Source organism: Hippopotamus amphibius, chromosome 12 (genome assembly GCF_030028045.1).
Source record: "Hippopotamus amphibius kiboko isolate mHipAmp2 chromosome 12, mHipAmp2.hap2, whole genome shotgun sequence".
Classification (NCBI taxonomy): domain Eukaryota; kingdom Metazoa; phylum Chordata; class Mammalia; order Artiodactyla; family Hippopotamidae; genus Hippopotamus; species Hippopotamus amphibius.
Window position 1 is genome coordinate 100,901,944 of NC_080197.1, and position 23,579 is coordinate 100,925,522.

Genomic DNA, 23,579 nt, shown 5'->3' on the forward strand with positions numbered 1-23,579 from the left:
GAATTATAAGAATTTATTTACGAATCTGCTTCCTGTCCCACTGGTAATTAGGACAAGGATCATTTTGTTTCACGTCACCTATGCAAAATATACAGCTAAATACATAAAGAAGTTTGACAACTGATAGTATGTTGTTACCAAATTCCAACTCTGAGATGTAGGTAGGTCAAAATAAAGCCATACTGGGGGCGTGGGGGATAAATTAGGAGTTTAGCACTAACATATACACAACTATTATATATAAAATAGATAACCAACAAGGACCTACTGTATAGCACAGGGGTCTATACTCAGTATTTTGTAATAACCTATATGGAAAAAGAATCTGAAAAATATTATATACAAAAACAAATATATGTATAACTGAATCACTTTGCTGTACACCTCAAACCAACATTGTGAATCAGCTATACTTCAGTTTAAAAAAAATTTTTTAAAGAGATAGCTCTAGATGATATGTTAAAAAGTATGGGATGTACATCTATTATATGCAGTTTTACTCTGTACTGTTTATAGAAAAATACAAATAGAAAATATAATGGGTGGGGAAAAAAGTCATATGCAGAGATATTAAAATAACCACCAAAACAAAGACAATACTCTTAATGAAGGCACTAGGTGTCATATTCAAACATAATTTAAGGAAAAAGTTAAACTTGTTCTTTAAAAGCCAAATCGACCATGAAACCCAGTAAAGACAGAAGAAAAAAATAATCATAGAAGAAATCCAAGAATGAAATTGTAACAGTCGTGAGTTACTTTGCCTTATGCTTTAAAATGTTTTCTCAAAAATCTTTAATTAAAAAAATAATTCTAATAAAAACCTACATGTGAATATTAGTTATAATTTCTGTGTAATAAACTACAAATAGAACTACCATATGATCCAGTAATCCCACTCCTGGGCGTATACCCAAAGAAAACCATAATCCCAAAAGAAACTTGCACCATAATGTTTATTGCAGCACTATTTACAATAGCCAGGACATGGAAGCAACCTAAATGCCCATCAACAAATGAATGGATACAGAAGATGTGGCATATATATACAATGGAATATTACTCAGCTATAAAAAGGGATGAGATGGAGCTATATGTAATGAGGTGGATAGAACTACAGTCTGTCATACAGAGTGAAGTAAGTCAGAAAGAGAAAGACAAATATTGTATGCTAACTCACATATACGGAATCTAAAAATGGTACTGATGGACTCAGTGACAAGAACAACGATGCAGATGCAGAGAATGGACTGGAGAACTCGAGGTTTGGGAGGGGGCGGGGGGTGAAGGGGAAGCTGAGATGAAGCGAGAGAGTAGCACAGACATATATATACTACCAACTGTAAAATAGATAGTCAGTGGGAAGTTGTTGTATAACAAAGGGAGTCCAACTCGAGGATGGAAGATGCCTTAGAGGACTGGGGCAGGGAGGGTGGGGGGACTCGAGGGGGGGGAGTCAAGGAAGGGAGGGAATACGGGGATATGTGTATAAAAACAGATGATTGAACTTGGTGTACCCCCCAAAAATAATAAATAAATAAATAAATAAAAAAATCTTTAAAAAAATAATTCTAATAAAAACCTACATGTGAATATTAGTTATAATTTCTGCGTTCATAGGTACCAATCATTACATGGGAGGATATGTAATTCAGGATATAGAGTTCAGATCCTTGACACTAAAGAGAATAGAAATGGGAAAAGAACTTGAAATATTTGCAATAATAAGAATGTGTTTGGTAAATTGTATACCTTTCAATCTATAATAGACTTTTGTGTGTGTTTTATCTTGATAATACACCTCAGGTAAAATCAAACATCTTCATTAAAAGACACCCTACCAGTATCAGATTTCTCAAAACAAAAATCAAAAGTCAAATGGCCCCAAATATTGGGATAATTCAGTAAATATTGTGGGCAAATCCTCTTCTCAGTTAAAAGAAAATACCTACTGAAGTACCTCCCAACCGTTTTAGGTGAAATCTGCAACCTCTCCAGACTGTTTCAGTACTCTCTATACATGAGTTTAAGAAATGCCTCACAGAAATGATAAGTTCTGGTAACGGGATATTTCTGGAATTTTGAAGGTATTCAATTCATGAAGAAACTGTACCCCTCTTTGAAGACTTTAATAGCTTTCTTGGCATGACACTGTGTTATTCAATGTGTTAACAGAATGCTGTCTTAAAAAATAGTGAGTTCTAAGTTATCCCATTACACAAGTCCAATCACCGCAGATTCCAAGAGTAGGAGAGGCAGAGCAGGCATTTTGCAATGACATTTGGTTCGCATTCTCTTTACAAAATACCAGGGTAGCGCATCTATTGTAATGTTGGTTATAAAGTACTTCCTGTCGCATTATATCAAAAGGACTAAAAACCGTCAAGTGTGTACAAATCCCAAACCACCTCTCCTTTTCGCTATCAGGTTTTAAAAGTGGTACCTACCACTGGCTTTACTCTGAGAAATAACGTGGTTTCTTTCTGTAGGAACACTGTGAAAATAAACGGTGGTGTTCCACAGAAATATGATTTTTATAAAATGTTGCCTACCACAATTAAGGAAAATGTATTCCCTAATACCTTAAAAAAAAGAATAAGATTATACACAGTAACGATCCTATCATTTAGTGTCAATTTTGGAAATGAGAAAAAATATACAAAAGTTTTGTGAACATCTATTAAGATATGTTGTAAAAGAATTAGTTTCGTATCAGAAAGCACAGAAAGGTTAAACTGAAAATTTTAAGCATTCCCTCTCATAAATAAGACAAGTGACTTGATAGTTACCTACATTTTTAATTGTCTGTTATTTTAGGCTATCTTAATACCTACTAGACTCACTTTGTCAATGCAATATGGAGTCTCAAAATGATATACAGTCTTTTCTTACAAACATCAAAGGGAAATTAAGCTCCTGCTGTTCCTCCAAACAGCTAAAATTATATGTCATCCGTAAGTTTCCGCACACAAGAAGAATAAAAGAGAAAAATCATGTTAACGTAGAGAGAATCTAATTTTTGAATTTCAGGTGTTAATGATTTAAGCCTTTGCACTTAAGTCTGGAAACACTAAATCCTTTAGAAGAAGTTCATAATCCTGAGTAGACCCCTTATCGATGCCTGGATCACATCTGGCAAAAATGAAGACAAATCCACACGATTTTGAAAATCGGGCAATAGGATAAAGCCAAAGCATACAAAACCGCTTCTCCGCTCTGAGTCACTGGTGGTCCCAGGGAGCATCAGCTTCCTGCCGTGGACTCTGGTGTCTAAGTTAAAGGAGGAAAATCTTACCGCAATCTGGGTTCCAGGCTCCTGGCTCACTAACAACAAAGCTCTAAACTCACCAAGTAGGAAAACTTTACCCACGACATATCCTCTAAGGAGAATCTGCGTTTCTAATACGTGCTTTTAATTTAGTTCAAAGAACTGTCAATGACATAAACTCACACCTTCAACAGGTTAGTTGATTTTAAAGTTTAGTGTACTGTATTAACTTCTTCAATGCCAATTTTAAAGATTTACTAAGGGAAAAACACCAGTTTCATCATCTACATTATTAAACTTAATGTCTGTTTCATTCAATTACTTCAAACTATGTCACTTAATTTTGGAGATGACTATATTCTTTTTTGTATGTGTGTATATATGTCAGTCATGTAATGACATTTTCACCTAAATACTGCTTAAAACAAGTATTTTAAATAATTGTATATGTTTAAGTAACAGATTTGATACTCAGTTTTTCACAAGTAGAGTTGTGATGACCAAATTAGGAAAACATTTTAATTCTTAAAGAATGTTGCGGAATAGCTTAAGAGGACCTTTTTTGGTAAGATCTGCTCATCCAGCAGAAAATCGATAAGCACAGCAACAAATTCCACCAGCATCCCGTTATAACCTGGGACAGAGGATGGAACCCCACATCTGCTGCAGACTTTTAACTACAGAAATGTGCAGTAAGCCAGTATCTCCTTATAATTAAAGGGATGGTGGATGTGCAACTATTTGGAAAAGCACAAAGCATTAGACGACATAAAGCATTACTACAATTAAGGAAACATGGCGTGAGCAGTGATTTAAGCAACAGCACATCTTTTTGTTTGTAGAGTTAGGAATAAATTAATGTACCTCGAATCTCTGCAGCTCCCTCTCACTTACAATGTGCTTTCACAGACCCTCATCTGGTGTGAGTCTGTATTACAACCACCCTGGGAGGTATGCAGAATGGTCATCTGCTCACATTTTAATGTGCTGAATGTAATTTTCACCCATGTGAGACACGATCATATGAAATAATGAAGCCTAAAATGTGTTGGAAACAATAAAGATTGTTACTGTATAGATGGGGCTTGGGATCAAAATGACACATTTTATTAAATGTAATGTGCAAAATAAAATGAAGTGACCTGTATTCAAAAAACGTACAAGACAGTTATTGTTTAAAATGCTTTAGTACTCATTTCCAATAAAAAGGAATCTGGCATTATAAAAATACATAAAATAGTCATGGATTTATACCATTAATTTACATAAGATATTTTCTGCATAAAGCAAAGTTATAAAATAGTAAAATAGTTTTAAAAGGTATTCTTATATGAACGTTACTCCCAGTATAAAATTTTTATACCTTTTTGTAATTTTGGTCCATCTGTATAAATAAGACATTTTATCTTTTTAAAATTCATAGCTCCACTTAAAAACATAGGGTTCTCTCTTTTAAATAAAAGTCCACTTGAGGTAGTACGTTAGAACGCTTCCTTGGTCCCCTTCAGTCTATGTGTCCACGTCATAAGACTGAAAATTTGAAGTCCTGTGGTTTTCTAAGGTCTGTTTATAGGCACACGTGTGATTTTCTTGCTGAAAATCTGTCCTTTCTTTCCTATCTTCCTCTGACTCATAGTCCAAGTTCGGGGAAGAACGAGCTTTCAAGTGAAAGGCTCTGGGCTGGCAATCCGATGAGTGTCCAGAGCTTGAAAAGGCATCCAGGTGAGGTCTCCTCAGAGGCTTTCCAAATGTTCCTGAAAGAAAGAAACGCCTTGAGCACGTGGGGCCTCTTGGGCAATCAACAAAACGCATTCCAATAGAAGGCGCACCTTCCCCCGTGACCGTGGACGCCCCACGGATGTCTCCCGGTCCACATATGGCACTCGGGTGTGCGGCTGTGCATCTGTGCGAGGAGCAGGGCCTTACAGAAAGGAGCTGAGGGCACGCGCACCCCTCTTCCGCACCCACCCACTGAAGACAGGCAGCCCTTCCTGACCGCGTCTCAGGACCTACAGCGACGGGCATCGCTGAGCAGTGAAGCCCCCCAACACAAGTTCTCCCGGATCCTGGCTGTGTTAACCCGGAGCCCCCGATTCCCCAAAAAGCGCACTTGGGTAGCTACGTACAAGTGAACTGTTTCGGAGTATAGAACGTTTCTCTCAAAATAATTCGTATGTCTTACCTCTTCTTCCTTAGTATCAAATTAGTATTCCACTGACTCAAATTCTTGCCTCAGTCATATAAACAATATTATTTTCATTTTCTCAGGAAGGAATATAAAAAATTATACCATGACAAAACATAAAAATTTCTTCAAAGCTGGGTAAAATATTTTAAAATGCTATTAAAAAAAAAGTTGTGGTTCATTTTTCCATATTTCCACGCAATGAAAAGATGATCCCAGTTCCTCCATCCCGTGGTCCCCACGCACTGGACTAAAGAACCCACGAACGCATCTCGGTGCTAGCCGGTGTCCTCCATCGCCACCGCGGGCTTTCGGGCTCCGACAGCCTGCTTCTCGGGAGCTCGTCCAGCCTGGCTGAGGAGCAGCTGTGGCCAGGTAGGACGCCATCTGCCCTTCGGCTGTGGGTCTAGTTGCAAGCCACCAGACATTCCAAACCACAGTCAGGCCGTGCACGCAACTCCACCCCAAAGGCTGCTGCAGCCCAAAACCACTTCTTCCACATGACTGACACACGGAGCTCCTGAGTCGCTTCCAAAACTCCTGCCTTCTAGATGATGCCACACACGGAGTCGCCCAGAAGGTCCCTGAGGCTTAGCGCTGAACTGAGGACATAACCAAGTACAATCCCTCACGTCTGCCTTTGCTTTTAGAGACAAGGATGCTAATAGGATGTCACAATAGCATCATTTAAAGAAAACGCCAAAAACTATTTTTCACCAGTCTGGCATCCAAAGCTCTCATGGCTCTCTCCCCTGCAACTCAGAATGAGCCAAGGTATCTAATAATTTAATAAACTTACCCATGAAAGAATTACTCAAAGTAACAGATGCTGGCTCTGGACTTGGACTAAAATCTACAGAAGACTTGTTCAGACAGAAGCTGTTCATCCCGGGTCCTCCGCGTTGAGCGTAAGAAGAGCTGAGTAACTTCCGCACGTGGGAAGGCCAGCCTGTATCACGGCCACTGTGCTCGCAGGATTCTTCTGAAGGATGAGGACATGGGCAGCACTCCTTCTTCTTTATGTAGCTGGGCTCACAGTGGTCCATTAAAGCTGTTCTCGGGTCAGGACCACAACCTTTTAAATTTGGGGACGAGATCAGGAGACAGAGTTAATGCTTTTAGAGGCGTCTCCAGGAAACGGAACGTAGGTAGGAAAAGCACATACCTGCGTGGTAGGCTTCAAAAGGGTCCGAGCCATACACACTCCCCTTCAAATACATCGGGCCTGTGGGTCCCAAAAAGGGACAAAGGAACGGGTCTGTGGCGGCTTCCACATCGGCCTCACTGCTGTTGTCAACGTGGCATGTCCCTTTAAAACACACATCCTAGTCACTGAACCAACTCTGTTCAGCACCATTCAACGTCTCTCCACGTTTGACAGTTTCCACAGTCACGGATGAACATGTAGACAGGCTATCGTGCAAAGGAAACCCTGCGGGAATTTAGGGTCGAGTTTCTTCCAACCTTTTGAGGCCTGTGGGTTAGCCGCTGGGTAGGGTAAACGTGCGGCATCTCAGTAGCAGAGGGGCTCAAGTAAGCCCTGAACTGGGTGCGCTGGCCTCGCGGCCGGCCCCGCCCGCCCTCCAAGAGAAACCGATCCGCGCGTGGACGCAGCCGCTGGGGCAGCCACGGTCTGGACCACGTGACGCCGCCAGCACGGCCCGCTTGCTCCAGAAGGTCAGGGCAAGGCACTGGCACTTCACCCATGCCCTCTTCACGCCCAGCTCGAAGGTGAGCTCGGCCAAAAACACCAAAACAAACACACGAAAAACAACCAAGAAACCCTATCGTGGTGTCTGAGCGACACGATCCAGCGCGGCCGTGCCGGGCAGCAGCGGACACGACGGCCCGCGGAGGTGAGCCGCAGGCCCTGGGCAGCCAGAGGGTGGGCGGCAGGCTCGGCGAGACGCCAACAAGCGCGCAGGGCGCCTCGCGCGCTGGCGGCCTCCAGGGCGGGGCCCCCTCCAGCCCCGGCGTGCAGGCGGCACGGCACCATCTACCCTGGTCCAGCTCTGTCCCTTCGGACCTTTGTGAACGTCTTTTCGGTAAACCCGGCTCCATGTGAACGCGCTTCGGCCTCTGCTCTCTGCGACCACGGGAGCCTAACCAGGACGACGGCTTTTACGCGCAAACCTTCTATCTCCACACCCTCCACCACTGCCTTGCCAAGCACTCGGCAGTTACCTGTGGAATTTTTGGACTCACCACTGACTAAACTGTGAACCTGAGAACCAATACTCCTCCCTCCCAACGACGGGGTCCACCGCAGAGCGGATATTCAATCGACACTCGTGGGAAAAGCGCGTAAGATGTTTGAAAATAATGTCAACAGCTTCTAACTCCCGATCCCTCCGTATGTGTCATTTTCCATCATCATTTTGTGTAATGTTCCCAACAACCTAATAGGGAAGGAGGACAGGTGCCCACGGCACACAGGGAGTAAGTGTCAGCAGTGGGTCCGGAACCAAGCCGATGCTCTCGTGTCATCCGGCCTCCGTTACTATTCTTTAAATTATACGGTTCTTAAAGTGAGAGTCAGAATCAGATGTCTCTCACAGAAAGATTTTGAAATGATCTGACTTTTAAGACCGTGCGTGAAACTAGTTAACGTCATTTAGGTAAGAAGAACGCGCGGGGCCAAAGAACATGTACAACGTAAAGGAGATAGTACATCGCACAGAGGAATTAAATTTTACTTAACCCACCTGTCTTCTTTCATTGCTAGAAACAAAGATTTTTCTAGTGTTTCAGAGAATGGCATAAAACTATTTAATTCCAGCTTTGCTAGGGATTTTGGGCCAGGCCCTAAATATATGAGTGTATCAATTTTTTGTGAAAATTAATATTACAGTTGAACTTTCCATCGGGTCATCTCAAAACAACTACAGCCCATGTTCACTGTAAACACGTACCGTTACTGTCGTGTTGTGGTAAGAAAAATCCGCCTCCTGAAGAAGTGACGAACTGGTGGTGGCTTCCACTTTCTGAGGAGACGTACCCATCCTGTCTGTCAGCTAATGTTCCCTGAGATGACAAACAACTTGGGATATCAGCTGGCAGGTTGGTCTCATCTGCAATCAAACAACGTATTCCAATAACCAAGAAGAATCGTAAAGGCCACACGCGCTTCCCTGATGAACAGCACGCACTGTCTTGTTCTCTGTTCAAATCAGATCAATCTGCTCTTACAAACCCATCTTGACGTAAGGCAAGCCGGGGCCCTGCTGTGCTGGGGCGCCTGAGCAGATTCTCTGCTTCGTGGCCTGTGGGATACTCCACCCAGATTTCAAAAGCAACAAACGCTGACGAAGATAAAGGTAAGTTTCAGGCGATAGTACCTAAGCTTTTGAATTAAGCTTGACGTCTGCCATATTCCCAACTTATTCACCGATATAGGAGTTTGTGCATATAAATCCAAGCCTCTCTCCCCCGAATAACTAGACTCTTCCCTGGATGCCTGTACACACATGCACACATGCACAGATGCGCACACGTGACAAAACAAGAAACCACGGCAGAGTGTAAGCCTCTCGACACAAGGGCTGTTCCCGGTCCTCCATCACCACCTCATGAAGGAGTCAGACTGGTCTGCGCTGTGATTTGGATCGAGCCTCACAGCCAACAGGAAACTCTGATGAGGTTTGGTGGAAAGCACTCATCTTTAACCGTCAGCTTTATTTTGGGCCGGGGTGTTATTTTTAGCTAACCGAAGTTCTGCAGCTTGAAACAAATGAGTCAGCCTGGGGACGCGGCCTGAGACTGTGAGACACACGCTCGGGAGGACATCACGGCGGGACCGCAAGCACACGCGCGAGCCCCGTGCGCCGTGCCAGGCACCTGCTGACACACCTGTGTTGGTGATGCTGCAGTCCTCGTTCCTCCGCCGTGTGTGGTATATGATGACCACCCACACGAGCGACGTGCCCACCACACAGCACACCACCGCGATGATCACGACACCCGCGGTGGCCCAGCCGTCCTCGCCCAGGGACGAGGCGGTCATCTGAGGGGAGTCGCAGGTGGGCCTGGGGATCACGCTGAGGCGCACGTGGCCTCTCTCGGTGCCCAGCGTGTTGGACATCTCACACGTGTACTTCCCGGCATCGCTGACATCAGAGTCCACGATGATCAGCAGCTGGTTGCCTGCTGCAAAAAAGTGCCTTTCCGTGACCACCAAGGGGCTGTCGTCCTTGGTCCAGTTCAACCTGGGAGGAGGGCTCCCTCCCGCGATGCACTGCAGGACGGCCGTTTCCCCTTTGGTTACAGTTCGATCTAACAGGGGCCGCAAAAACGATGGCGTCTCTGAAATGACACGTTACGTGTTTAATCTCCGACACGAAATGAGGGTTTGCACAGTGTAAGACCTCACAGTTAAATGTATTCAAATGGGAGCTGAACATTGTATTCTCCCACAACTTCACGTCCATGCCTCTTTAAGACCCTGAACATGTATACAGCATCTGGGATTTCATTTCATCCTTTGGCTGTCATTTACTTGCAACACCAGTTAAGGATAATAGTTACTTTTCCTTTCTCTCAGTCTCCCTCACTCTTGGCAAGGCTGGGGAATGGTGCAAGTGGGACAAAACAAACCATTTTAGACATTTTTTAGAAATAGAAAATGTATAAAAACAATTTCGAGCACAAGGATGTGCTGGTGGAAGAAAAAAATCAGAATGTTTAAGTTTTTAAAGGGAAACTTCCTAGTGCTAGATGTCCCAGCCTATATTAAAATTCTGAACATAATTTACTTTTATTACTTGGTGTTCATTGGTTCCCCTGATTTACTCTTTCGAAGATACACATATGATTAACATGCTCATATTTTTAAAAAGCATCTGCTTAGGTAAATGATAAGGCATGAACTCTGATTTCCAGACGGGTACTGCAGGCTGAGAAAAGAGGTCCCTCCCAATGTCTTCATATACTTATTTTCTTACATTCTTTATATTGTTGAGACTATTAGCAGAGATTGCATGATGGAAAGAGCGGAGAAAGGTGATTCTTGCAAAAGGGAAAGCATCCAAGCATTTACTTTTTCCCCTCCTCAGAAGGGAGGAAGCAGATTCGTTTCGCTGGCCACAGGCCTGAAGATGTAACGCACTCCCCACTTCAAAGCTTCTGAGAATCCATGTCCCCTCCAGGAAAGGGCCATGTCCTGAGGATCATCTCTCACCCTACCAACTTCCGACACAACGTCTCACAACTTCTTAGGGTCTTTGGGTGAGCTGGTATCTTTAAGACTAACGTATGTCACAGAATCTGAAAATATCCACTTACCGAGGACAGTCAGAGTTGCGTTTGCAGAAATGCTTCCTGCGCTGTTTTGAGCTGTGCAGCTATACACGCCGATGTCCTCTATCTTCACGTCCACGATAAAGAACACGTCATCCTCAGGCATGACGTGCATGCGTCTCTCCCTCGCAGCCGGGAAGTCCGTGCCCCCGTCCTTCTGCCAGGCTATCTGTGGGGCCGGGTGTCCCAGGGCAGCGCACTCCAAGCGCGCCATGGCGCCGGCACGGACGGTGAGGTCCATGGGGGTCTTGGTGAACGACGGAAGCACTAAAGTCAGAAACACGACGTGGGCATTAGCGTCCTGGAGACTGAGAGGTTCATTTTCATAGCTCCCCCCACTTTGATCCTTACAAATGTCCCTGACATAGGAAGACAGAGGTTATTTCCAGCTGCAAGCTGAGATGGAGCAAGTAAGGTACTCCTTCAGGGTTACCCAGGTACAGAAACGATGGAGGCAGCATGAAACGGGTCGCCTGAGCTTCAGATGGATGGCCCTGCTATTTTTCCAGTCACTTTTTAGTTCCCTCAATAATTATCTGTGAGACCTTAGGCAAATCAGTTTCTCTCTTTGTACCCTGACCACTCCATCTTTTTTTTTTTTTTTAAAGTCCCTTCTGGCTCTAACATTCTATGATTGTAGACATGTGTTTTGTCCTACAATTTTTGTGTTCTGTGTGTCAGGCCTCAGCAATCATTTGTTGAAGGAATGCACTGATGAATCATATCTTCCACATGGAAGATACAAACAAGTAAATGATACACTTACAACTGTCTGCCTGCCACACAAGCACAGAATGAGATACTTTTATGAACAGCAGCTGACACTTACTGAGCTCACCGAGCACTTATTCTATTCCAGGCATTCTGCTAAGTCCTTTACACAAATGGTTTTATTTAACAAGTACCATACCTCTGTAAGGTAGGTACTAACATTCCTAATTGAAAGATGTGGAAATGGAGGCACAGAGAGGTTACGTAACTTGCGGATAGTCCCACAGCTGTAAGTGGGAGTGGAGGGACTAAAACCCAGATCTCTGAGTGAAGGCTGGTGTGCTTTCTGTCGGTGGGAATGTAAACTGGTGCAACCACTACGGAAAAGAGTGTGGAGGGTCCTTAAAAAACTACAAATAGAACTACCATGTGACCCAGCAATCCCACTGCTGGGCATATACCCAGAGAACACCATAATCCAAAAAGACACATGCACCCCAATGTTCACTGCAGCACAACTTACAACAGCCAAGACATGGAAGAAACCTAAGTGCCCATCAACAGACAACTTGTTTAAGAAGATGTGGTACATGTATACAATGGAATATTACACGGCCATAAAAAAGAATGAAATGTTGCCATTGGCAGCAACATGGGTGCACCTAGAGACTATCATACTAAGTGAGGTCAGACAAAGACAAATATCATATCACATATCTGGCATCTAAACAATAAACTAATATATACATACAAAGCAAACAGACTCACAGACACAGAAAACAAACTTAACGGTTACCAAAGGGGAAAGGGAGAGGGGGAGAGAGAAACTAGGAGTGCGGGGTTCACAGATACAAACTACTATCCATAAAGCAGATGAGCAGCAAGGATTTACCGTACAGCACAGGGAACGGTATTCAATATCCTGTAACAGCCTATAACGGAAAATTATCTGAAAATATATATATATGTAACTGAATCACTTTGCTGTATACCTGAAACTAACACAATATAGTAAATCAATTATACTTCAATTTAAAAAGAAAAAGGTGATATCTTTCACCTCTATAGTTCACGGCCTCCCACATCAGACCACTACACTGTGAACTCTCAAAAAGCAAAAAGTGCCTGGTTCACCCGGGTTACCCAACGTGCTAACACAGCTCCAACACAGCACCTGCTTGCTTAGATACAAATAACCAAGCATATTAATACTGTGGAGTGAGAGGCAGGGAAAGGAACGGTTAGGTGGAGGACTACACGTGCAGAGGACAGGGCCAGCAATAAGAAAAAGAGAGCAAACCAGGTACTTTCTGTTTCTAAAACGTGTCTTTAAATGCAAAAGGAAAAGTCAGATCCCATACTGTTTACTGTGAGCTTGGCTTTGACAGAGTAGGATGAACCAAAGTGATTGGAGATGACACACTGATATTTCCCTTCGCTGGCGAATTCCACGTTGCGGAGCTGAAGGATGGTGGTGTACTCCATCACCTCGCCACCCTGGGCCCGGAGGTGCGCGTAATTTTCCATCTCAGCATCGTGCAGGAGCTCATTGTCTTTCTTCCAAGCAAAAGTCATTGGGGAGTCGCTGCTGCTGGCAGCCGAGCAGATAAAGCTCAAATTGGAACCTTTTATTGCCGACTGCGTTTCTGGCTGAACCGTGATCTGGGGCTTAGGAAAATCATCTGTCCAAAATGGAGAGGAGGAAACAATACAGTTTTAAAGCCTGAGAGTCCAATGTTACTCAGATTCAAACACCAAGAAACTCAAAACAAACAGTGGCTGAGGTTTTACCCTCTGTGTGTCTTTCACAGATAGACTACCAGGCCCAGTGTTGAAATGACAGCCTGAGAGTTTATAAAGTAATTCATCCAGTTCCAATGGAGTCTGAGACCTATTTATTCACCATTAAACTAAGAGGAGACTGATATTTTGGAATACAGTTTACTACAGACCTCTTGTGCTTTTTTTTTTTTTTTAACATAAATACAAGAAGAAATTGATTAAGATTAAGACACTTCCAGGCTCGTGGATCATCTTTAAATGCTACTATTAGGAACTGAATCTTTCCCCTATGTTCTCCACAAATAAGAAGAAAAATTAAGAAATCAAACATCAATAATGATAGTCGATATCACTAAAGACAGCAATTAACACCCCATTTACCAAAAACAGAACTCTTAGCATAGAGCAGTCATTTTTAGGTAGAGCAGGAAAAAACAACCCTGTAGTGAAAGAAAGAGCACCCCTCCAGCTCCCTGTGAGCCCCTGGTTCCAGCCTGGAGTTCAGCGCGGACGGCCCATCAGGCCGCGGTGCGGCACTGTCAGAGCTACATTATAATTACAGCTGAGCCACTCTTTCATTCCAAACAGTTATTTTTACTTCTCTGTTACTTTTTGGAAAAGTTACCTTTTTAAACTTCAGTTTCTCTAAGGTGGTCTAAACCCAGAAGCAAGCATCTTAAAGCAACCAAATGCATGATTTGGGTGCTATGAAAAACTAATGTGCACGTGTGTGTGTGTGTGTGTGCACACGTGTGCATGTGTATGTGCATGTGTGTGAGTGTGTGCGTGTGTGTGAGTGGCGTATGGGGGGGCCCTCTGATGACCCCAATGCAGCTAGTTTCCACTGTCACGCCTGCACGCTGTCATCAGGATAGTTTCTTCTGTATGACTATTCTAAAATTCTCTTCTGGTAAATCAATGTTCCGATTCACAATGGAGGGAGTGAAAACTCTATGGATATTATATATACACATCTAGTCTCAAAATAATAGAGAGTTCATATCTTGAGACTAGAGAACTGAGAAATAAAGACCACAGAAAAGGAATAGCTCAGGCCATTATAGATGAATGCCAAATGCTTATTTAGATCCAAAAGCTACATAAGATGTTTTATTTCCAGAAACTATTGGCACCATTTAATGCTGCAACCTAAAAAGAGAATATGTCTTTCTTGTACTTAACTAAACAATCATAGGCAAAGCAGTTTTAAATAAAATTGTAAAGGCCAATCTAGAATTAGGTTCTGTAATATCTTAACACACATACTAAAATTCAAGTGAATTTTGATTTCATGTTTTATACACACATTTAGTTTTACAAAGGTCTCCATGGCAGCAAACAGTAAACAGCAGTGTCGTGTAGCAGACAGAAGACTGCAACAGAGAGATGAAAACTTGGGGTTTTGAGCCAGATCTGCTAACTAGATACCTGATGCTGGGTAAGCAGATTTCCAACACTGAGATGCTTAGATGCTAAAACAATGGACCTTAAATTTATTCATAACAAACTGAAACTTTTTGCTACTTGTAATGTTTTACCCACCAATAGTAAAATTTTTAGCAGCCTATAAATCACTAGCTAATAATTTTCTCTTTCTAGTCACCATAAACAGCATTTGCACAGCATTTAAGTCAATCTCTTCGCTGAGCTCACGAGAGCCTCTCAACAGCCTGGAGCTGGGGAGAGCAGACAGCAGCGTTCCCATTTCATAGATTCAAAGACTGAGATTGAGGGAACCACAGTGAAGTAGCAGGGCTGTGACTATCCTTCAATTCTCCCAAGATCCAAGGTCATTCTCTTTCCACCCTGAAGCCAACACAAAGAGGAAGAAATTATAGAAAAAAGATTTTTTCATCAGTAAACCTGTGATCACCAGCGAACTGCAGATACATTCTCAACTACCTCAGCAGAAATAAGAGCTTTATGAAGGGAACACAGCCCATTATTTGGACAAATGAGTGAAAAAAAAGAAGAATGAATAGAAAAGGCTAAGGCCATAGTTCCACTCACCACACACAAAGCCATCTGGACTCACGGCAAAAATACTTCTTCCCTTCAGCAACTGAGGATGGGCGCAGCTGGCATTTACGAAGCTCTGAAAGTTGTTCTCCGCCACCCACCTCGGGAGCCATTTTAGCTGGCAATCGCACAGCAGGCTGGATGTATTTAAGTGCCTGAGGAAAGTCATTACATGCAATTTGTCCTGCAGGAAATGCAGATTGCTACAAGTATAAACTCAAGTAAATATTAACAAAGCAACGAATGGGGAAACCAAATCCACACATCCCATGGGATAAATACCCTACAGTCCATCTTAAAACGCAAGGCACGGAGCTAGCAGTGCTTTCTGTGGGCGGTGTCCTCACCGATGGCGCAGACAGACGTGCTGACGTGCTGACAGTACCTAACGACCCAACGCCGGCTGCTAGGAGGAGGCACTGTACTATATCGCGTCCCCATTTGTAACAGAAAGAAAAACAAACTCCTCTTTTCAACAAAGGCAACGAAAAACCGACTCCTCTTGCTTTCTGGCAATAAAAGTTAAGGAATGGGCCGAAAGCGCCAGACACTTTCTATGAATACATCATCCAGGATGACCCACACCACGACAGGTTCCCCCTCGATGCCCTATGTGAAACTCCCGGAAGGAAAAGAAGCGCTTACAGTTGTTGAAGTTTCTTCATCTGTGAAAAGGCATTGCCTTGTAAGGACATGATCGCGTTGTCACTCAGGTCTCTGAAAAAGCGACCAAATCAAATACGTTAGAGGCCGTTATGGTCCCTCTGTGTCCTCAGATAAAGGCTGCGCCCGCACTGCCCACCCCCACGCTCCACAAAAATACCCTGTGTGCGGAAAGGCACCCCTGGGGGTGGCTGGAAGAATGCGTGAGGGAGCTCGGATTCAGAACAAGGATATTTGCATCAGAGGCAGGTTCTGTCATGTGAGAGAGATGTGATATCACCACATACAGGTTTTCTGACTCTTAAGGGCCTAAGCGGGTCTGCCGCGTGTATTGCAGTTCTCATTATTCAAATGAGCAACCATCAGTAACTTTTAAATACACAAATAAAACGCCTCACAATGATGCTCTTAACAAACCATCACGTGCAGAATACCTTCCAGGACATGCAACCCCGTGAAGCGATTTCCATTCACCCGTTATCACATTTACTCCCCACAGAGACCCCAAAGAAGATGCTATCACCACCGTGGCTCGGCACGAGAGGGCCAGATGAGATCTGAACTCCATTATTTTCCGTTTCAAAGCCCATGCTTTCAGCCCCTGGCCTATGCTGCCCCACACAGCTCACCCACGGGGCGACAGGCAGGTGCTCGGACAAGAGGGACTCACGGCAACAGACCAGCACACAGCCGCCCAGGCGGGGCGGTCAAGAGAGGCCAGCGCAGGCCGGGCTGGCTTTACTCTTGGGTGGTGCTTACGGGCAGCGTGAGTTAAAGGCCTCTCCACGGCGGTGGCCGCTGTCCCTTCCTTTACAAGGGTCAGAGCGGACAACAGGGATGCTGAAGGAGACAAGGGGCGACCGATGACGGAATCAAGGGGCCAACCGTGAGCAGAGAAAGAGGGAGGCTGAGAGAGTCGTGAAGGTGTAGGAAACTGAAGCAGAGGCTGACACTGCACGGAGCCAAGAGTTCCGCCGTCCGGAAATGGAACGGGTCAGATGACAAACCCTTCTGGCCAGTTTCCCTTTGAAAATAATTTCTTTCGGTAAGCCCAGCGATACCCGCCCGCCCTTCCCGACGGTGCTTTGCAGAGTCACCCCGCTACAGCCTGCCCTGGGGCACGGCCGGCGCGGCTGGGGCGGCAGAGCTGCCTGCGCCCGGGGCTCCGTCGGAGGACGGTGAGGTGGTGGTGCCCGGGAACAGCCCCCCACACACACGGCACCGACGACGGGACAGAGCCAGCCTGTACTCTACATCACGGCCTCCTTTGTCCAGATGAACAGATCACAAAGCTTCTGGCTGTAAGCGTTCTTTAATAATCAGGGTGGACACACTCCATGCTGCCTCAGGCCCCCACGGAACACATACACGTGCACCCATGGTTCTCCGAAGCGGGTGGGCTCTGCGCTCCTATAGGCGTTGGCTCCTGTCACGGCTGGGTAGCGTGTGCTCCTAGTGTCTGAAAATATTCAGTCCCTAAGTGTGCCGGGAGTCACTGGGCGCAGAGGTTGTGAAGGCGAGAGGCGCTGTGAGAGCAGAGGCTGCCGCGAGCCCTGCTTCTGCCAACTGCTAAGGCGTAGGTTAGTTGCAAAGGAGAACGAGGAAAAGAATAACGGAGGAAAAATGGGCTGTCTGCTTTGTAATGAAACAGCCCCAACAACAAACAAAAGTTCCCCACGTAGTGTTAAAATTCTCCTGTCATCTCTCAAGGACTGGGGGGTGGACCGTCTTTTTCCATCGTTGAAATGCAAGTCACCTTCTTAACGGTCCAGCGGGGTCCATGGACCCTCAGAACTACCCCTTCTTAACTTACACGTCAAGATAACACTAGCTATTAAACAGTCTTCTCATGAGGATAAAATGAGAAAATATAAATAAACCCCTGGCATAATGCCTGATGTGCAGTGGGTGTGTGATAAATGGTAGTTTTTTAAACAATTAAATACACCACTGCTTGAGAAAAATAACTAAAAGAAAACTCAAAGGTGATGTATAGCAATGTTCTTAAAGGCAAAAGAAATATGTACCTATACACTTACACTTTCACAGAGATACACAGACAGATACATAGGTAGCTAAGTAGACAAGGGACGGATAGCTCTGTATGTATTTTATGGTACTGAGAGGAAACCAACAAAATTACAGGCTAGTTTGTGTTATCTTTCATGACATATAAGTAGATAACCATCTCAAGACTGCCTTCAGGCTAACTAGATTTCTGCTACTCACAGATGTTCTAATGCATCCAAACCAGTGAAGGCTTTTTTGGTAATGGATCGAATCCGGTTTCCCTGGAGTATTCTAAAAAAAAAAAAAAAAAAAAATTATAATGGAACAGTTAGTAACAGCCATTTGGAGTACAATTCTCATGAAAAGAACTGCTTTTTAAATCATTTGTGAATATTCTATTTTCTTCAATTAAACAATATATCCCTAAAAAAATGTATCTGTGTCTTCTATTTCAGTAATATAGTTCAGCATGGTGACAAAACATTTGACAGAGAACCCAGCAAAAACTGGTATTCGAGAAGTTACCCTGATGGTTAAATTAAAGCAGTGATTTTTCAAAGAGACAGAAACTTTATTCCAAGTAAAATGCCTCAGAACGCTAATAAATAAATCAGGTACTAGGGGAGACTTTCTCCTCACCCGCCCACCCCCACGGATACCCACAGAGGTTTAGGACTAAATGGAAGTCAGTTTGAAAATCACGCACTGAAAACACAGACTCTGCACCTGCAAGGCCGTACTGTGGCTAAACAGACCCATGCTTTTATCCTGAATTGCCTGGAACCCGCAGCAGTGTCACCGCTGGTCACCGGATCGCTTCACTTAAACACTTCCGCGAGGGACGTGCAACACTGGACGTCTCAAAACGCTGAACTGAGGATGTGTGCCAGCCTGCACACAACGGTACTCCCAAGCGCCTAAGCACGCGAAACAACCTGAAATTCTTATCCGGATGCTAAGAGCAGCGGCGCTCACCCAGGTGTTGCGTGAAACCACTGTACCCAGGGCAGGAAATCTAATTAATACACACCTCGCCTAACAGCGGGCATGAGGGCAAACGACAAACGGCAGCGAGCAGACGAAGCACCGATGTGACGGGGGGAGGGGAGGCTGGGACGCAGTGAGAGAGTAGCACTGACAGACACACCACCACGTGTAAAACAGATGGCTAGTGGTGGGAGGCTGCTGCAGCGCGCGGGAGAGCAGCTCCGTGCTCTGTGACGACCTGGCGGGGTGGGATGGGGAGGGCGGGGGGGAGGCGCAGGAGGGAGGGGGTAAGGGGATGTAGGTACGCACACAGCTGATTCACCTTGCTGTACAGCAGAAACCAGCACAACAGGGTAAAGCAATTATACTCCAATAAAGATGGATAAAAAAACACAGAAAACAAAGAACAAAACTCTTTAAAGGTGTCAACTTGTGTGTGGAACTGAGTTCCATTAAGACAAAACGTCCGGTGGTTAGGACTCGGTGCTGTCACTGCCAGGCCCTGAGTTCAGTCCCTGGTTGGGGAACTAAGATCCTGAAAGCTGCACAGTACGGCCAAAAAAAAAAAAAAAAAAAAATTAGGTCAAAGAGTGACGCAAATTATGAAGCAAACGATACTCACAGCCGCCTCAGTTTGTCAAGCCCAGAGAAAGCGCCATTCATGTCCTCAATGGTCCAGGAAATTTCATTATTCTTCAGATCCCTGGTTAAAAAAAGGACAGTTACTGAAACTGGTACTGGGTACTTAAAAGATACAGGTATTCTCATTAGCGATAAGCTAGAAATCTAAGATCACTACCCAGGTGGCATGTAATTTGTAATAAATTTCTCATAACTCCCTCTATCATCCCTGCCCCTTTCACAACAACAGAAAACTCCGCTCCCCAACGTACCTCTTACATCCCACCCTCCTCCCTCAACAACATTTTACACTTTTGCCCGAAATCAGGACAGTTGACTCTGGCCCTATGAACTCCTCTATCAAGATGACTAAATTCTGAAAGACTTGAGTAGTCTGAAAAATACATGAAACTTTAAAACCACTGCTCCAACCACAAAAGGAGTCGTTTGCCAAAGCACACAGCATGTCTTTCAATTATGTAATGCTTCAAATAGTGAACAGAGCAAAAGTTTCTGACAGTGCAAAACCCAAAGGCCCATTGCACAACATTAAAATGAACGTTTGAGAGATTTTTCAAAGATCAACTAATCCAGCTCTCTCTTCTTTCTCTTGGGACAGAGATCCAGTCTGACGATCAGGAGTCGTCCTCTGTTGCCCTCTGTGTATCTCTTTTGCTCTGGGTAGTTTTCAATCTGCGTTTTTACGAAGAGCAGTTTGTGGACTTAAAACTGGTTCCCTCTTGAGCAGGAGATCCTGAGAAGGCTGACTGTAATCACCGAACCCATCTGATCACTGTCCTTTTTAATCCCTTTAGGAGCACACATGGATGAAATGGACCGATTTTAATCAAACTGATCTGGGAAAGATTAAGACACTCCGTCTGAGGCTGTACACATTTCCTTCACAACAAAGGGGACCTGCTCGCAGAAAAGCGGGCACATGTAGGAACCAATCACGTTCATGGAGGCAGAGCAAAATGTGTAACTTACAACGTCTTTAAGCTGGAAAGCCCCCGGAAGGCACAATCAGCGATGTAGCTGACTTTGTTATTCCCAATGTGCAGTGTATTTAGCAAGCTGAGGCCCAGGAAGCTTGAATCATCCAACCTCGATAAGTGATTGAAAGTTAGGTCCCTGTAAAGAAAAAAGGAACAGAAAACCAAACAATAGCTTTTATTTTCCAGTTTAATGCAACGATTTGTTAAACACACACACACACACACCAGGTAATATATATTATCACAATAGTCCTTATTTTAAAACTCTGCCTTCTTAATAATACGCAGGTAAACATTATTTCTAATCCTAGCAATTTAAAAAAGAATTCTCCTTATTTGAGAATCACCACCATTGCTTTAGCCCAGGGGCCACAGGACCGAAACAGCAGAGCTGGCTACAACTGATCACAACAAAACTACGACTCGGTTGCCTGTGAAAAAAGCTGTCACCTTGGAAACTCTGTTATGAAAATTTCACAGATCGGTGGTAAGAAGCTCATGTCCTGGCATGATTCCTGCTCTCGAACCTGCGGAGAATGAAAGGCAACTCACAGCTCACTGAGCTTCTGGCAGAACTCCCAGGCGTCAGGGCTGATCCTGCTGACGGCATTCTGGCTGAGATGGAGCTCCTGCAGCATCAGCAAGCCGTAAAGCCAGCCTTTGGTAATCTCTGTGAGGTTGTTATGGTCCAGCTGCCTACAGTTACAACGAGAACCAAAGGCGGGATCCCCAGTTCATCATCTAGACTCTTCAAAGGGGACATGTGATTACAACCTATTACATACTCCTATTGTTACTAGACAGGCAGCTTTCGTTATACAAAGACATCGGCAGAAAAAACTACGCTTATAAATTCTCAGTCATGTTACCTGAAACAAAAACGAAATATTCAGTTCTAGAAGATTGTACACGATGAGATTTTCACAGAGGATTTCACATAAAAGCTGCTTCATGCTCACTGAGCGTCCCGTGATCATACCACCCAAGTGGGAACAGACCACCTGCACTTACAAGATTTCCATGTTGCTCAGCCCCCAGAAAGCTCCGTCCATCAGTTTTGTCACTCCGTTTCTTTGCATCTTCAGAGACTTCAGAGCACCAAGCCCTTGGAACGTGAGCCCATCTACGTTTTTAATCCTGTTTCGGTTCAGTTCACTGCATTGGATGTTACAGTTTAACAGTTAGCTTATGTGATAAATTCTGGAGGCAGTCATAAAATGTGACACAAGTACAATATAGTTAAACCAGCCTGTGTTAAATTACATCGAATGTTATACATTTCTAAACATTTTTATTGAGAGCAATTCTGATTGATTAGCAGTGAGCAAATTTCCTTCTGAAACATGTGATGTTCTTTTCGGAATAACAAAATACTGACACCAGACGGCACTTTAATTTCTCAACTATCATCCATTCAGTATAGAAGTAAACACATTAATATTGGTTTTTAAAGTATCCAGAATGGGAGTACTGAATATCACGTTAAAACACGAAGTCTAATCAGAAGCAGGGCTGTCAAGTATATCCTGTTCAACTGCTGACAACAGTTGATGCCTCTGTGTCACGATTCATTCTGTGCTTAATGCTTTCTCTTTAAGGCAGTCACTCTCAACCTTGGTTGCACCCTGGAATCACCTGGGGAGTTTTAAAAAACTATTGAAGGCTGGATCTTACCCCCAGAGGTTCTGATGTAACTGGGCTAGGGTGTGGCCTGGGCACTGGGATTTCTAAAGGCTCCCCAAGTGTCTGTAATATGCAGCCAAGCCTGGAAACCACTACGCTGTAGACGCCTGTTCACAGATGGCTCCACCGTGAGTAACGAGCCAGTTGTTTCCATCTCCTGAAGCTATCAGGGCCCTCCCCCCAGTGCTTGGTACTATCGTCACCATCCCCGGCTGTCCACACCTCTTCAGGGCCATCATGATGCCTCTGTATGCAGGCTGTTCAATGACGGCACAGCTCACGCTTTCAGGAGCCAGCCAGCCTGCCTCGTCAGGCAGAAGCCTGCACCAGGTGACTTCCAAGGCTCTTTCTGAATCAGAGATTCTACAACTCCAGCGCTTGGGGGACAGGCAGCTGTATCCTTACTTCTAAACTCCTTCTGCGACATTGTGGATTTTAGGGGGTAGATGCTTGGGGTTTAGGAGAGGTGAGGAAACAGTATCTAAGAGAGCATGTCACTTACAGGTGCTGCAGTTGGGGCAGCTTAAACATCTTGGGCGGGAGAGCTGAGATTCGGTTCCTGTTCAGCTTCAGCACCAGGAGTGTGTTGGCCAAATTGTCAAAGTACCCAGGTTCCACGGATGTGACTCGGTTGCTGTTGATGTACCTGTTGAACGTCTGAAGGTGAGCATCTCTTCCTGGCTCTTTTGGAAGTTAAAGTGCATGTATTCTCTGTATATAAAGACTCTCCAGAGGACCTACCCATCCTTTGTAACAGTGGACACTTAAAATAATTAATTCGTTAGGTCCTTGCTGGCCAATATCAACTATGATTCGCACATATTTCTGGGGAAAGAGTGACTAAAATATCTGAAAAGTACAAACATTTGTTAGAGATGCCTACCTGATTTTTCTGAAACTCATTTATGAATGAAACACACCAGTGGTTTAATGTTGATTAATTTTTTAAAGAAGAACTTGGTTTTTCTATAACAGTCAAAGGATGTCTCCATTTTTGTAATCCAAAAGTGTAAGAATAAAATGAAGATGGTGGTTATTCAGGCTTACAACAAATTACCAGTCAAAAAGAAGGTTACATGTTTGATCCAACAGCAGTAAAAATTAGAGTTCTGGTCTTTATCTTAATGTTGCTTCTTTGTTTTTAATACAGCACAATATTTTCATCACAGGTGAAAACTTTTGTTAAAAGCAACTTGACTTACAGATATTTGAGTTGTAGGGGTGGAAGTGCAGTTTTAAGCTCTGAAATATTATTGCCACTCAGATCCAAAGTTTCAAGGGACTGAAACTGTCTCAGATGTTCAGGTACTATTTCCACAATCTTGTTTCCAGCTCTGGATTTAAAGAACAGCACAGA

The 23,579-nt window shown here is 44.1% G+C and overlaps 1 protein-coding gene across 4 annotated transcripts in view; it reads right to left on the reverse strand.

Annotated features, from left to right (window-relative positions):
* Window positions 1-1,046: 1,046 nt before the first annotated feature.
* The window catches only part of LRIG3 (leucine rich repeats and immunoglobulin like domains 3), a 49,472-nt gene continuing 26,939 nt past the window's right edge, over window positions 1,047-23,579 (reverse strand). Inside the window, exons 4-20 of one of the 4 annotated variants that reach the window (XR_009048327.1) lie at window positions 23,425-23,556; window positions 22,725-22,868; window positions 21,551-21,694; window positions 21,092-21,235; window positions 20,532-20,675; window positions 19,543-19,623; window positions 18,153-18,224; window positions 15,906-15,977; window positions 15,252-15,415; window positions 12,821-13,141; window positions 10,734-11,015; window positions 9,303-9,755; window positions 8,366-8,524; window positions 6,619-6,762; window positions 6,253-6,528; window positions 4,632-5,022; window positions 1,047-4,306 (exon numbers count right to left, since the gene is read on the reverse strand). Coding sequence is in view for 3 of the 4 variants with exons in the window: in XM_057701006.1 (XP_057556989.1) it covers window positions 4,778-5,022; window positions 6,253-6,528; window positions 6,619-6,762; window positions 8,366-8,524; window positions 9,303-9,755; window positions 10,734-11,015; window positions 12,821-13,141; window positions 15,252-15,415; window positions 15,906-15,977; window positions 18,153-18,224; window positions 19,543-19,623; window positions 20,532-20,675; window positions 21,092-21,235; window positions 21,551-21,694; window positions 22,725-22,868; window positions 23,425-23,556 (2,977 nt within the window). In the remaining variant the exon portion in view is untranslated. The other 3 variants (XM_057701006.1, XM_057701008.1, XM_057701007.1) reach the window with 3 other exon arrangements.